The 17,199-nt window shown below is 39.4% G+C and overlaps 1 protein-coding gene across 1 annotated transcript; it reads left to right on the top strand.

The window, feature by feature from the left end:
* Positions 1 to 8,996: 8,996 nt before the first annotated feature.
* On the top strand, positions 8,997 to 10,249 carry LOC138903973 (uncharacterized). The gene is made up of 2 exons (XM_070192531.1): positions 8,997 to 9,288; positions 9,690 to 10,249. The coding sequence occupies exons 1-2, from the start codon at positions 8,997 to 8,999 to the stop codon at positions 10,247 to 10,249; spliced, it is 852 nt and encodes a 283-aa protein (XP_070048632.1).
* The last annotated feature ends 6,950 nt before the right edge of the window (positions 10,250 to 17,199 follow it).

Here is a 17,199-nt window from a genome sequence, read left to right as displayed (position 1 = left end):
TACATATTTATCACCAATCACATGACTTGTTTCTGCTTCTGGGAGTGCAAACTAATCAGCTACATCCAAAGACATGAAGTCTAAATTATCTTCAGAAATGAAATTTGCTTCAGCATTTTTCTCTGTCTTCTTCAGGGAGGCTTGATAAAGCTCAACCAGGTGCTTTGGCATACGACAAGTACGTGACCAACACCCCTTTTCACCATATCTATAGCATGTATTTTTTGCACTTATTGTTTGCACTGCTTCATGCTTTTGTTCCTTCCTTTTCCACTGCTGGTGTTGAGGAGGGTTCTGGTGCATTATTATTATTACAATGATTAGATTTTCTTCCCCAACCACGACTGGGGCCACGACCTCTTCCACGCTTAGCTTAGTGGAAGTTCATCTCATTCACTTTGGGAAATGGACAAGAACCAGTAGGTCGGCTTTCATGGATTTTCATTAATAGCCCATTATGTTGCTCGGCTACAAGAAGATGTGAGATAAGTTCAGAATACTTTTTGAATCCTATATCTCGATATTGCTGTTGCAGGAGCATATTCGGGGCATGAAAAGTGGTGAAAGTTTTCTCCAACAAATCATGATCAGTAATATTATCACCACATAATTTTAATTGGAAAATAATTCTGAACATAGCAGAATTATACTCACTGATAGATTTAAAATCTTGTAGCCTTAGAAGAGTCCAATCATAACGTGCCTGTGGCAGAACGACCATCTTTAGGTGGTCATATCTATCTTTCAAATTATTCCACAGTATGACCGGATCTTTAATAGTGAGATATTCCATTTTCAAGCCTTCATTAAGGTGATGATGTAGGAATATCATTTCTTTGGCACGGTCTTGGTTTGATGCTTGATTTTTGTCCTTGATGGTGTCTGCCAGACCCATCGCATCAAGATGAATTTCAGCATCAAGCACCCAAGATATATAACTTTTGCCCGATATATCCAGGGCTACAAATTCAAGTTTAGAAAGATTTGACATTTAGAAAAAGAAAGTCCGTACCTCTGATACTTTCAAAGTATTTGCTCGAGATGGCAGAGTCTCGTACTGATAAAGTGTTATAAAATAAAGACTGTAAAGTAAAGACGAGTATAGAGAGAAACTGATATATTTTTCAACTTTCAAACTTATGTTTTTAATGAACTGAAAACTTCTCTATTTAAAGAAGAAAGGAAGCAGCTGCGAGGCTTTTCCGGAAGCAGCTGCAAGACTTTTCTTTAGTTGCTTGTAAGTTGTTTGTATGAGCTGCTTGCAACGTGCCTGTTATATAAGAAGTTGCTGCAAATCATTTCATTGAGTTGCTTGCAACCTGCCTGCATCAGCTGCTTGTAGATAAACTTCAAGAGAGTACTAAATGGATAATCTTCTTCAGGAAGATTATCTATAGCAGAGTAATGAATGGACATTCACAATATAATATTTTCATAACAAAATTAAATTATTATAAAATATATAAAGATGTTAGAATGGGCAAATTGGGCATTGTGCTAATAATTCATAGCAAAAGAAAAAAGTGAGATAATGATGCCAGTTATAGTGATTAGAACCGAGTTCCTGTTTGGCCATAGATTTAGCTGTTGTTTTTAAAAAAGATTTTTTTTTTTGTTTATAGAATATGATTAGTTTTTTTTTTAAAAAATTTGGAAAAAAATTTCAATTTCCTAAAAACTGGTTTAGGGTAGTTTATGGGTAAAAACATTTCTTCCACTCTCAAAAATTTAACTTTGCTTCAAATAAAATACAAGTCCAAACGTACCTTTAACTTCCAAAAAATATTTTTCAAAACAACTTTAAAAATTCTTTTTTCAAGTTTCAATCAAATCTATGTCTAAACGCTAGCTAAGAAAAAATAAGTATAAACAATAACTTAACCAAAACTAAATGATCCTATCTCCCTCCTTTATCCAAGAAAAATCCAAAAAGGAGTACCATTATACGGAACTTTTAATAAGAGAAAAAAATTTAAAAAATTACTCACATGTTCCTACCAATGGAAAATATATTCAGATAAAATAAGTAAAGAAGACTTGTCAAAGACAGCAAGATTTTGTGGGGAAATGATTCTGTGAGGTTAGGAACTTCTATATTAGAATGAAACTGAACATGTTGCGTAATTTCCTAATTTCAAGAAAAATATTTATCTGTAGTTAAAAAAAATGCAAGAAATTTAAAACATCTTTAAGGGCAGGGGCGGAGCTAGAATGTAGCCGGCGGCTTCGACCGAACTCAATAGTTTTGGTTCGAACTCTGTATTTGTCTTAAAAATCCATTAAATATGTATAAATTATTAATTTAGAACCCAGTAACTTAAAACAATTAGAATTCCGAACCCATAAGTTTGAAATCTTGGCTCCGTCTCTGTTTAAGGGACATTTGAGAATTCACTAAGACGAGTTCCTGTTGAAGGAGAATTGTAAAGATAGTGATTTGGTAAAAAAAAGTAATATTTGGAGTTAAGTTGAAAAATGATAGTAATAGGAATTTGAAATTTGTTTGGACATACATTTCACTTGAAAAATATTGCCGTTTTGCGAGAGAAAATAAATTTTTACTTGGAAAAAAAATATTTTTACCACTTCTCAAACTTGAAACTCATCTTCAAAAAGTTTTTCAAACATTCAATCCAGTTTAGTAACTAAAGAATGATTTGAAAATATTTTTTGGAAAAAAAGAAAAAAATAATTTATGTCCAAACGGGCTCATATATTGAAGGATTTCAGTGCTAATTCATTAACTTAAGTATTCTTTTTTGGAATTACATATTTTCAGGAAGTAAATCGTAGCCCCCCACCCCCCTGCCCCTCAAGTTTACACTACTCTTTTCTCAATTGCCGTATTTTTTTTTATGTCCATACATTTTAATTTCTGCAAGATGAATGTCAAGCCAAGATAAAAGACAGTCCAATAGTCAGTCACTGGCATTGCCTATAACATGGAATCAGCTGAAAAAGACCGATAGGAATGACAAAAGCCATGTAACGAGACACCCTGCTTCTGATGCAGATTAGGTTAGATTAGGACGCAGAGGCGGACGTAGCTTAGTGGCTACGGGTTCAACTGAATCCATAACTTTCGATGCGGAGTAAAAATTTGTATGTAAAAATTCATTAAAATTGCAAAAATAGTAGATATGAACCCATAACTTTAAAAATATAATGGGTTCAATGTTAAAAATCTTAAAATTGAACACATATGATTTAAATTCTGGATCCGCCTATGTTAGAACGTGCGGGACCCCTTCGATTCTTTCTTCTCTTTTTAGTTTTTACTATTTTATAACATGGTGTCGGAATCAGTTTTTGTTTCTTTTATTTTTATTTGTACGTGCATTGAATATCTATGAAGTATCTATTACCTCTCGTCAATACATGTATTGAAAATTTGTTTTACCTAAATCACATGTTTAATATTTTTTTGTTTTTTATTTATGCTGGAATTTTTGAACTCTAACCTTCTATGATTTTCACTTTTTCATCTACTTCGGATCGACCGATAGACCAATTTTTCTTGTAACGGAAAAAACATCACTTGGGAAGATATAGTGTTAAGGTAAACATAGATCATGTGTGTGGTTATAGATCAATTTGTAATTAAGGGTAAAATAAGAAATTTAACGTTTAATTTATTCTAAATACTATAAAATATGTTACTTTTTTGGAATAAATTTAAAAAAGTCTCACATAAATTTGGACAAGGGAATATGAACTATACTTGAGTGATGTAGGAACAATTGAGCTGTTCAAAATTTTAACAAGGTAATTAAAGAACAGAAAATGTAAGACGCCATGTCCGAAATTAATGTTTAAACCACCTTTATCGCTGCACAAGAATCTTTCGCTTAGTTCAAACCCGTGGGTGTAAAGTCGCATTTGTTAGAGAGCGCTTTACTCCTTAACGTGAGACTTTTTCACGCGAATTCGAATTTAGTCGGGCCCCAATGTGGATATCGGATACTGAGCGGGAAAAAAAGGAGAGAATCTTTCGCTTATGTTAAAGGCACAAAAATTGTTTTTATCATTATTTCTACCCTATAATGTTTTGACAATTGGGATTTAATTGAATCCCTTGTTATGTGTTGCTATGTGTAGGAATAGGAGTTGGGAATGGACCAACAAGTATATTGTGGCGGAGTAGTAACTACTCTGACATCCTTAATAACATATTTTGTGTTCGAGCCTTGTGTATGAAGTCGTCTTTGCTAGGTAGCGCTTTACCTCCTAATATGGGATTTTCCGACGAGAATCCAGATTTAGTCGGGCCAAATTATGCGAATCTAAATATTAATTATACATAAGTTGAAAAATACTAAGTATCAAATAAGGGATTAGTAATACCAAGATAATATATATATATATATATATATATATATATATATATATATATATATATATATATATATATATATATATATATAAAATTTTCCCCTAATACATCCTACCACACGATCCTTTAGTAGTTTTTCCACCAAAATAAATCATTTAGCAACTTTTGCCTATGCTAGAATTTAGATTTTGACGTCCCAAAAATTGAACGGAGGAGTTATAAATTAGTGTACAATAGCACATAACGTTAGTTATGCTTATGTAGGAACGGTGGAGGTGCTAAGAACTTTAACAAGGTCATTAGAGAAAAAATGTAAGACGCCACATTCGAGATTCAGGTTATGACCTAAAGTAATGTTAAAGCTAAGGCACACAATTTGTTTTCACCATATCTCTACCGTATAATATTTTGGCAAATGAAATTTAATTGAATCTCTGTGTGACCTATAGGTCACGGGTCTAAGTCATGGAAGCAGTCACTAATGCTTGTATTAGAGTAAGCTGTCTACATAACATCCCTTGGGATGCGGCCCTTCTCCAAATCCTGCATGACACGGAATATCTTGTGCGCCAAACGGTTATTTTTTTAGATTTAATTGGATCCCTTATTATGTGTTGCTCCATGTAGGAATAGGAGTTGGGAATGGACCAACAAGCGTTGTTGTGATGTAGTAACTACACTTACATCCTTAATCAAATATTTTTGTGTTCGAGCTCTTTGTATGAAGTCGTCTTTATTAGGTAGCGTTTTCCCCCTGTAACGACTCGGCTGATCGTTTTGAGTATTATAACTCCATTCCCCCATTTACTGCTCAAGTTATGCTTTACAGTTGTTTTATGACTCATAGAGTTAGTTGGTTCGGGCCCGGAAGGATTTCGGAATGATGTGAGACACTTAGTCTCATAATTAAAAACTTAAGTTGAAAAAGTTGACCGGATATTGACTTATGTGTAAACAACCTCAGATTCGAATTCTGATAATTTCAATAGCTCCGTGTGATAATTTTGGACTTAGAAGCGTGTCCGAAAAATTATTTGGAGGTCCATAGTGGAATTAGGCTTGAAATGACGAAAGTCGAATTTTTGGGAAGTTTAACCGGGGGGTTGACTTTTTGATATCGGGGTCGAAATTCGATTCTGAAAATTTTAATAGGTCCGTTATGTCATTTAAGACTTGTGTGCAAAATATGAGATCAATCGGACTTGATTTGATAGGTTCCGGCGTCATTTGTGAAAATTTGAAATTTTAAAATTCATTAGGCTTGAATTGGGGTATGATTCGTGGTTTTAGCGTTGTTTGGTATTATTTGAAGACTCGACTAAGTTCGTATGATTTTTTAGGACTTGTTGGTGTATTTGATTGGGGTCCCGGGGGCCCCGGTTGAGTTCCGGGATGGTTTCATATCATTTTTCCTTATTTTATAATTGCTGGAATTGGTTTCTGGTATTGTTCTTCGTGAATGCGAAGGGTATCACGCGTTCGCGAAGAAGGATTTTGGGCTGCTGAGATGTTTCCATCGCGAACGCGAAGAAGAGACTGGGGAAGCCTACGCGAACGTGAGTGGGCGGATACGAACACGAAGAGGAAAGGGAGTTGGAGGCCTGCCTGTCATTAAGCCTTCGCGAATGCGGCTCGTGTCTAGCGAACGCGAAGGGCAGAGGTAGGAAGGCATCGCGAACGCGATGAGGATGTTGCAAATGCGAAGAAGGAATCTTGGCAGCATATTTTTTGTGCTTCGCGAACGCGAAGCTATGGTCCCGAACGCGATAAAGGCATTTCTGGGCAGAATTAAAAGTTCCAAAACGAAGGTTTTGAGTTAATAACACAAAATCAAATTGGGCGCTCGGTGTAGGTGTTTGGGGTAAGCGATTCTTATCCAGTTTTGATTAGTTTCCAGGATTATGCCTTTGAATCCATCATTTGATGGGTGAATTAAGTAGAAAAATATTAGAAAACTCTCTTGGTTTAATCTGAACATTTGAGGGTCGAGTTGAGGTTGAATTTTGGTAAAAGTGATATGGTTAGACTCGTGATTGAATGAGCTTTCGGATCTTGTAACTTTTGTCGAGTTCCGAGATGTGGGCCCCACGGGCGATTTTTGAGCTAAATTTCGAATTTTTATGAAAAATTAGCATTTTCTTATGGAATTAATTCCAATACATTTTATTGACAGAATCAAATTATTTGTGGCTAGATTCGAGGCGTTTGGAGGTAAATTCACGAGGCAAAGGCCTAGCACAATAAAGAATTATACGGTTTGAGTTAAGTAATAGTTTTAAATTTGGTCCTGAGGGTATGACACCCCAGATTATGTGTTATGTTATTGGTTTTGAGGTGACGCACATACTAGGTGACGGGCGTGTGGTCGTGCACCGTATGAATTGTGACTTGGTCAAATTTCATGGAACTATGTAGATGAATAATCTGTTGATACCTGTACATATTTTCACGTATTAGGGAAATTGAACTATGAATCATGTTTAAACCATGTGTTGACACTGTTGGGACCCACAAAGGTCGTGTACATGTGTTAAATTTTTATTTGTACTCAGTCACGGTTTTACTTGCATATTACATCTTAGTCTCTCTTATTCATATTGATGCATCATATTATTGTTGTTGGGCTGCTTATCATGATTTCTGAGAGCCTGAGAGACTGGAGGGGTTGATGACTGAGTGAGGCCGAGGTCCTAATTGTGAGGATATTTATGGGATCGGACTGCACGCCACAGCATGTTTCATTGATTTATGAGCGCTTGGGCTGAAGGACCCCCTACGGAGTGTGTACAACCCCCCAATGAGCGCAAGTACCTACTGAGTGCGAGTGCCGAGTGATGAGTGATGAGTGACTGTGAGGAATGATTGACTGTGAGAAAAGAATGACTATGAGGAAAGAGTGACTGTGAGGAAAGAGTGACTGTGAGGTTGGAGTGAATGGGAGGACTGAGCGACTGTTACTCTGAGAGGATGCATTGATTTCATTATTTGCTTCATTTCAGCTGTAATATATCACTATTTTGGAAATTTCGAAAAAATATTATTTTATGTTTCAGTCAAATTTGATATGAAATTTCTGTGAAATTTTAAATGTTGAACTTGAGAGCATGCCTACCCTTTTAGGTTGGAAAGTACTGTATTTGGACTTAGCTGAGAAGCTCGTCACTACTTTTAGTTCCTCATTTATTATTGTTACTTACTGAGTTGGTTATACTCATACTATACCCTGCACTTCGTGTGCAGATCCAGGTGATCCCGGACACACAATTAATTTTTCGGAGATTTAGAGGTGGCTGCTATATTTCACAAACCTTGTCTCTCCTTCCCTATCCTTTTTGTTTATTGTATTTGGTCTCAAATTATTATAGACCTGGTTTTCCAGACTTGTAATGTATAGATGCTCATGTACTTAGTGATACCGAGTTTTGGGAGTGTGTTTATTTCTAATATTTGTGGGATTTACTCTTAAACTTAATTATTATGTTTTCAGTATTTAAAAGAAATTGTGGGTTATTGGTGTTATCGGCTTGCCTAGTATTGAAACAGGGGCCATCACGACGGGTGAGATTTCGGGTCGTGACAAGTTGGTATCAGATCCTAGGTTACATAGGTCTCATGAGTCATGAGCAGGTTTAGTAGAGTCTTGAGGATCAGTACATAGACGTCTGTACTTATCTTCGAGAGGCTCCCGAACCCTTAGAAAAATTTCAGCCTTTTGTATTCTATCGTGCGAACTTGTTGATTCCGGAAAATTAAAATTCTATTATTCTATTTACTCGCAGATGGTGAGAACACGTACTACCGGATCAGACAGTCAGCCACCAGTTAGGCCCGCGAGATATCGGGGCCGTTGTAGGGGCAAGAGAAGATTCCAGATATAGCTGAACCGATATGACTAGCGCAGGCACCAGCTGTGCCCATTGAGATTCCAGGCCTTCAGGAGACTTTGGCCCAGATATTGTCAGTTTGCACTGGCCTTGCTCAGGTGGCTTCGGCTCAGGCCGCCCCTTTCACTTCTCAGGCTTCAGCTCATATCCCTGTTGCCCGTACTCCAGATCATGTAGTGCAGGGACTTCAGATACCGGGGGCAATAACAGCCCAGCCAGTTGCAGCTGCTCAGGCCCCGGTAGTCCCTGCTGTGGCAGATGATGAGCAGAGAAGACTCGAGAGATTTGGGAGGCTTCGACCTCCATCATTTAGCGGTGCTGTGTTAGAAGATGCTCAGGGGTTTCTTTATAAGTGCCAACGGATTCTTTGGACAACGGGTATTCTGGAGACCAGTGGGGTCTCGTTCACTACTTTTCAGTTTTCTGGGACTGCCTTCAGATGGTGGGAGGCTTATGAGAGGCGCATGACGGTTGGTGCAGTACCACTTACATGGCAAGAGTTCTCCATTCTCTTTTTGCAGAAGTTCGTGTCGTAGTCTCGCAGATAGGAGCTGCGCATACATTTTGAGCAGTTACGTTAGGATGGCATGTCTATGACGCAGTACGAGATGAGATTTTCTGAGTTGGCTCATCACATAGTTTGGTTGGTTCCCACTGATAGGGAAAGGATTAGGAGATTCATTGATGGCCTCACATATCAGTTGCGGTTACTTATGACTCGGGAGAGAGTATCTGGTACTACTTTTAATGAGGTAGTTGACATTGCTCGGTAGATAGAGATGGTTCATACTCAGGAGCGTGGAGAGAGGGAGGCCAAGAGGCCTCGTGGTCCAGGTGATTTCAGCGGTGTTCCTTCAGGGGGTCAGTTTTACCGCAATAGGGGTCGTCCTTACAGACACGCACAGATGGGTCATCCAGTTCACTGTGGTGCATCATCCATCCACGGTTTATATAGTTCTCATCAGGGTCAGTCATCTCTCAGTGCCCTTCCAGCCCAGAGTTCGTCCCGTGCTCCTTCAGTTCAGGGTTCATTTGCACCGGGTGCTTCTAGCAGTTATTTTGGTTCTCGAGGTTCGATTCAGTCAGCACCACCACCAGTATCGGGGAGTTGCTTTGAGTGTGGGGAATTTGGGCATATGTGGAGACAATGTCCTCGTCGCTCGGGAGGTCCAGTGCAGTAGAGGAGTCAGACTACGACTTCAGCACCAGTTACTTCACAACCCGCCCAGCCAGCACGGGGTGGGGGCCAGTCAGCTAGGGGTCGCCCAAGAGGGGGAGGCCGATTAGGTGGCGGTCAGGCCCGATTCTATGCTCTCCTGCCATGCCAGATGTCGTTGCCTCAGATGCAGTGTTCACATGTATTGTCTCAATATGCCACAAGGAAGCTTCTATATTATTTGACCCTGGTTCTACTTATTCGTATGTATCATCGTACTTTACTCATTATTTGGATATGCCCCATGACTCATTAGTTTCACCTATTCGTGTATGTACGCCGGTGGGCGATACTATTATTGTGGACCGTGTCTATCGGTCTTGTGTGGTAACCATTGGGGGACTGGAGACTAGAGTTGATCTCTTACTGCTCAGTATGGATGATTTTGATGCAATTCTGGATAGGGATTGGCTGTCTCCATGTCATGCTATTCTGGACTGTCACGTAAAAACCGTGATGTTGGCAATGCCGGGGTTGCCGAAGGTCGAACGGAGAGGTTCTCTAGATCATGTTCCCAGCAGGGTAATTTCTTATTTGAAGGCCCAACGTATGATTGGGAATGGGTGTTTGTCATATTTGGCTCTTGTGAGAGATGTCGATACAGATACTCCTACTATTGATTCAGTGCCGGTAGTGAGGGATTTTCCAGATGTATTTCATGCAGATTTGCCGGGTATGCTGCCTAACAGGAATATTGATTTTAGTATTGACTTGGAGTCGGGCACTCATCCCATTTCTGTTCATCCATATCCTATGGCATCAGGTGAGTTAAAAGAATTGAAAGAGCAACTTCAGGAACTTCTTAATAAGGGTTAAATTAGGCTTAGTGTGTCACCTTGGGGTGCACCGGTTTTGTTTGTGAAAAAGAAAGATGGTACTATACGGATGTGCACTGATTACAAATAGGTGAACAAAGTTACAATCAAGAACAAATATCCTTTGCCGAGTATTGATAATTTTGTTTGACCAACTTCAGGGAGAGTGGGTGTTCTCCAAAATTGATTTGAGATCGGGGTATCACCAGTTGAAAATTCGGGATTCAGATACTCTAAAGACGGCATTCAAGACACCTTATGGCCACTATGAATTTCTTGTGATGTCTTTTGGGCTAACCAATGCCCCATCAATATTTATGCACTTGATGATTAGCGTATTCTAGCTGTATCTTGATTCATTTGTCGTAGTATTTATTGATGATATCCTGGTGTACTCACGTAACTAGGAGGAGCATGCACAACAATTGGGTGTTGTATTATAGAGGTGGAGAGAGGAAAGACTATATGCCAAATTCTCTAAGTGTGAGTTTTGGATTAGTTCGGTGGCATTATTGGGACACATAGTGTCTAGTGAAGGAAATAAGGTGGATTCGAAGAAAATAAAGGCAGTTCAGAGTTGGCCCAGACCATCTTCAGTTAATGAGATTCGGAGTTAGTCGCTTCATGGAAGGTTTCTCGTCTATTGCGGCACCTATAACTAAATTGACCCAGTGGTCGGATGAGTGTGAAGAGAGCTTTCAGAAGATCAAAACGGCTTTGACTACAACCCCAATATTGGTGTTGCCTACAGGTTTAGGGTCTTATACTGTGTATTGTGACATGTCACGTATTGGTCTCGGCACAGTGCTTATGCAAGACGGTAAGGTGATTGCCTATGCGTCCAGACAGTTAAAGGTACATGTGAAGAATTATCTGGTCCACGACCTTGAGTTAGCATCTATTGTTCATGCTTTGAAAATTTGACGGCATTACTTGTACGGTGTCCATTGTGAGGTTTATATCGATCACCGAAGTCTACAGGTTTAGGGTCTTATACTGTGTATTGTGACATGTCACGTATTGGTCTCGGCGCAGTGCTTATGCAAGACGGTAAGGTGATTGCCTATGCGTCCAGACAGTTAAAGGTACATGTGAAGAATTATCTGGTCCATGACCTTGAGTTAGCATCTATTGTTCATGCCTTGAAAATTTGACGGCATTACTTGTACGGTGTCCATTGTGAGATTTATATCGATCACCGAAGTCTACACCATCTGTTTTAACAAAAAGATCTCAATTTGCGGTAGCGAAGGTGGTTAGAGTTGCTTAAGGATTATGATATCACCATTCTCTATCATCCCGGAAAGGCCAATGCGGTGGTCGATGCCTTGGGTCGTAAGGCGGAGAGTTTGGTTAGCATACTTACCGATAACAGAGAGGCCTTTAGCCTTGGATGTTCAGGCCTTAGCCAACCAGTTTGTTAGATTGGATGTTTCCGAGCCGAATCGAGTTTTGGCTTGTGTGGTTTCTCGGTCTTCTTTATATGATCGCATCAGAGAGCGCTAGTATGATGATCCCAATCTACTTGTCCTTAAGGACACGGTTCAACACGGTAATGCCAAGGAAGTCACTATTGGAGATGACAGTGTATTACGGATGCATGGCAGCCTGTGTGTGCCTAATGCAGATGGTTTGCGTGAGTTGATTCTCCAGGAAGCTAACAGTTCGCGGTACTCTATACATCCATGTGTCGCGAAGATGTATTAGGAATTGAGGCAGCACTATTGGTGGAGGCAAATGAAGAAAGATATAGTTGGGTTTGTAGCTCGGTGTTTAAATTTTTAACATGTGAAATACAAGCATCAAAGACCGGGCGGATTGCTTGAGAAACATGAAATTCCGGAGTGGAAGTGGGAGCGTATTACCATGGACTTCGTAGTTGGGCTCCCACGGACTTTGAGAAAGTTTGATGATGTTTGGGTGATTGTAGATCGGTTGACCAAGTCCGCACATTTCATTCTAGTTGGTACTACTTATTCTTCGGAGTGGTTGGCTGAGATTTATATCCGCAAGATTGTTCGCCTATACGGGGTGCCCGTGTCCATCATTTTGGACCGGGGCACGCAGTTTACATCACAGTTTTGGAGAGCGGTGCAACGAGAATTGGGCACACAGGTTCAGTTGAGTACAACATTTCACCCTCAGATGGACGGAGAATCCGAGAGCACTATTCAGTTATTGGATGATATGATATGCGCTTGTGTCATTGATTTTGTGGGTTCTTGGGATCAATGTTTGCCACTGACAGAGTTTGCTTACAATAACAGCTGCCAATCGAGCGTTCAGATGGCTCTATATCGGGCTTTATATGGGAGGCGATGTCGGTCTCCGGTGGGTTGGTTTGAGCCTGGTGAGGCTAGGCTATTGGGTACTGATTTGGTTCAAGATGCTATGGAGAAGATTAAATTAATATAGGAGCGGCTTCGTACGGCGCAGTCTAGACATAAGAGTTATCACGACCGGAAGGTCTGTGATATTTCTTACATGGTTGGGGAGAAGGTTCTGCTCAAGATTTTTCCCATGAAGGGTGTGTTGAGGTTCGGGAAGAAGGGTAAATTGAGCCCTCAGTATATTGGGCCTTTTGAGATACTTAAAAAATTTGGAGAGGTGGCTTATGAACTTACTTTGCCACCTAGTCTATCAGGTATTCATCCAGTATTCTATGTATCCATGCTCCGAAAGTATGTCGGGAATCCGTCTCATATTCTGGATTTCAGTACAATGTAGTTGGATGGTAATTTGACGTATGATATGGAGTCGGTGGCCATTTTAGACCGGCAGGTTCGAAAGTTGAGATCAAAGAACATAACATCAGTGAAGGTACAATGGAGAGGCCATCCAGTCAGAGAAGCTAGTTGGGAGATTGAGCAGAATATGTGGAGTAAATATCCATACCTATTTGAGACTCCAGTTATGATTCTAAACCTGTTCGAGGACGAACGTTTGTTTAAGAGGGGGAGAATGTAACGACCCGGTCGGTAGTTTTGAGTACTATAATCTCGTTCCCCCATTTACTGCTCAAGCTATGTTTACAGTTATTTTATGACTCACCGAGTTAGTTGGTTGGGGGTCCAGAAGGATTTCAGAGTGATGTGAGATACTTAGTCTCAAAATTAAACACTTAAGTTGAAAAAGTTGACCGGATATTGACTTATGTGTAAACGACCCAGGACTCGAATTTTGATGATTTCAATAGCTCTGTGTGGTGATTTTGTAGTTAGGAGCGTGTCCAAAAAATTATTTAGAGTTTCGTAGTGGAATTAGGCTTGAAATGGCGAAAGTCGAATTTTTGGGAAGTTTGATGGCGGGTTGACTTTTTGATATCGGGGTCGAAATCCGATTTTACAAATTTTAATAGGTCCGTTATGCCATTTATGATTTGTGTGCAAAATATGAGGTTAATCGGACTTAATTTGATAGGTTCCGGAATCGTTTGTCGAAATTTGAAATTTCAAAATTTATTAGGCTTGAATTGGGGTATGATTCGTGATTTTATAGTTGTTTGATATTATTTGAAGACTCGCCTAAGTTCGTATGATGTTTTAAGACTTGTTGGTGCATTTGGTTGGGGTCCTGGGGCCCCCGGGTTAGTTCCGGGATGGTTTCAGATCATTTTTGCTTGTTTTGCAACTGCTGGAACTGGTGTCTGGTAATGTTCTTTGCGAACGCGAAGGGTCTCACGCGTTCGTGAAGAAGGATTTTGGGCTACTGCTATTTTCCCATCGCGAACGCGATGAAGGAAACGCGAACGCGATGAAGAGGCTGGGGAAGCCTTAGCGAACACGATTGGGTGGACGCGCACACGAAGAGGAAAGGGAGTTGGGGGCCTGCTTGGCGTTAAGCCTTCGTGAACGGGGCTCGTGTCTCGCGAACGTGAAGGGTAAAGGTAGGAAGGCATCACGAATGCGATGAGGAGGCCGCGAACGCAAAGAAGGAATCTTGGCAGCATATTTTTTGTGCTTCGCGAACGCGAAGCTATGGTCGCGAATGCGATGAAGGCATTTCTAGGCAGAATTAAAAGTTCCAAAATGGGGGTTTTGAGTTCATAACACAAAATCAAATTGGGAGCTCGGTGGAAGACAATTTGTGAAGAGATTCTTGCGTGGGTGTTTGGGGTAAGTGATTCTTATCCAGTTTTGTTTAATTTCTATGATTATGCCTTTGAATCCATCATTTGATGGGTGAATTAAGTTGAACAAAATTAGAAAACTCTCTTGGTTTAATTTGAAGATTTGAGGGTTGAGTTGAGGTTGGATTTTGGTAAAATTAGTATTGTTAGACTCGTAGTTAAATGTGCTTTCGGATTTTATAACTTTTATCGAGTTCCGAGACTTGGGCCCCACCGACGATTTTTGAGCTAAATTTCAGATTTTTATGAAAAATTAGCATTTTTTATGGAATTAATTTCAATAAATTTTATTGACTGAATTGAATTATTTGTGGCTAGATTCGAGGCGTTGGAGGCCAATTCACAAGGCAAAGGCCTAGTGGAATAAAGAATTACATGGTTTGAGGTAAGTAACAATTTTAAATTTGTTCCTGAGGGTATAAAAACCTGGATTATGTATTATGTGATTGATTTTGAGGTGACGCACATGCTAGGTGACGGGCATGTGGGCGTGCACCGTAGAAATTATGACTTGGTCAAATTCCATGGAACTATGTAGTTGAATAATCTGTTGATAGTCGTATATGTTTTCATGTATTAGGGAAATTGAACTATGAATCATATTTACACCATGTGTTGACACTGTTGGGACCCACAAAGGTCGTGTACATGTTAAATTATATGTTAAGTTACTATTTGTACTCAATCACGATTTTACTTGCATATTACATCTCAATCTCTCTTATTCATTATTGATGCATCATATCATTATTGTTGGGCTGCTTATCATGATTTCTGAGAGTCCGAGAGACTGGAGAGGTTGATGAGTGAGTGAGGCCGAGGCCCTAATTGTGAGGATATTTATGGGATTGGGCTGCACGCCGCAACATGTTTCATTGATTTATACCATAATTGGCTTGTTATAGCGCTTGGCCTGAAGGAGCCCATCCGGAGTCTGTACATACCCCCAGTGAGCGCAGGTACCTACCGAGTGCCGAGTGATGAGTGACTGTGAGGAATGAGTGACTGTGAGAAAAGAGTGGCTGTGAGGAAAGAGTGACTGTGAGGTTGGAGTGAATGGGAGGACTGAGCGACTGTTACTCTAAGAGGATTTATTGATTTCATTATTTGCTGTATTTCAGCTGTCATATATCACTATTTTGGAAATTTCGGAAAAATATTATTTTATGTTTCAGTCAAATTTGATATGAAATTTCTGTGAAATTTTAAATGTTGAATTTGAGAGCATGCCTACCCTTGTGGGTTGGAAAGTACTGAATTTGAATTTAGCTGAGAAGCTCGTCACTACTTTCAGTTCCTTATTTATTATTGTTACTTACTGAGTTGGTTGTACCCATACTATACCCTGCACTTCGTGTGCAGATCCAGGTGATCCCGGACACAATGAGTGTTGATTCTTTCACACAGTTAATTTTTCGGAGATTCAGAGGTAGCTGCTATATTTCGTAAACCTTGTCTCTCCTTCCCTATCCTTTTGTTATTGTATTTGGTCTCGGATTATAATAGACCAGGTTTCCCATACTTGTAGTGTATAGATGCTCATGTACTCCATGACACCGAGTTTTGGGAGTGTCTTTATTTATAATGTTTGTAGGATTTACTCTTAAACTTAATTATTATGTTTTCAGTATTTAAAAGAAATTGTGGGTTATTGGTGTTGTCGGCTTGTCTAGTATTGAGATAGGCGTCATCACGACGAGTGAGATTTCGGGTCGTGACAACCCTCTAATGTGAGACTTTTCTGCGCGAATCCAAATTTAATCGGGTCCAATTACGAGTACCGAACACCGTATAAGAAACTAAAAAGGAATTGGGAATTGAATTTGAGAATAATGGACAAGCATGGAATTTGAAATAACCGATGGATGCATGTCAAATAGGCAATTAGTCAGTCTGATTAAAAACCAGAAAAGAGTCAGAGAAATTCAGCATTAGATTTTGCAGTAGTCATCACGAGAGCAATCAAAGCTTCCTCCAATTGCTGGACTTCAATTTGTCTTCCTCTAAACTATTCTAAGAGCCGTTTGGACATAAGAATTGTTTTTATTTTTTTCCAAAACTTTTTTATTTTTTTTCCGAAATCAGTATTTGGTCATAAATTTTTTAATTTTCACTTGAAAATAAATTTTGGAATTTTTTGATAACTTAAAAAACTTTAAAAAATTATTTTTCAAAATTTTCACTCAGATCACTCACAACAATAACAACAACAACAACAAGAACAACCCAGTATAATCCCATTAGCCGAGTCTGGGGAGGGTAGTTTGTACGCAGACCTTACCCCTACCCTAGGGCAGAGAGGCTGTTTCCGATAGACCCTCGGCTTTCTCCCTCCAAGAACTCCCCACCTTGCTCTTTGGGTGACTCGAACTCACACCCTCTTGGTTGGAAGTGAAGGATGCTACCACTAGAGCAACTCACTCAGATCACTCAGTAAATTTCAAAAACAACCCAAAATTATATATTATGTCCAAACAAAATTCTAATTTTTAAATATTATTTTCGCTTGAAAAAAAAATTACTTTATTTTGAAATTTTACATTCTTATGTTCAAACGCCCACTAATTTGCCAGTCTATAACTCTATTTTGGTCACATGCTCTGACATTTTAAAGCTCTCTTTTTACTCAAATGTTATTTCTATATATGTCTTCACTAGCGCATGGTATTCTCTCCGTATTCAAAGAGCTTTTACTTTCTCTAGTCGTATACCTACCTCCCTTTCTTTTCCAACTTGTCAGGTCCCAAACCCGTGCTATATATGGTCCGATTTAGCTCAACATATCTCATTAATATATGTAATTTTTAGGTTTTTAGTTTAGA

Source organism: Nicotiana tomentosiformis, unplaced genomic scaffold (genome assembly GCF_000390325.3).
Source record: "Nicotiana tomentosiformis unplaced genomic scaffold, ASM39032v3 Un00248, whole genome shotgun sequence".
Classification (NCBI taxonomy): Eukaryota; Viridiplantae; Streptophyta; class Magnoliopsida; order Solanales; family Solanaceae; genus Nicotiana; species Nicotiana tomentosiformis.
Note: the sequence above shows the minus strand (reverse complement) of the source record. Positions and strands in the feature narration are given on the sequence as shown.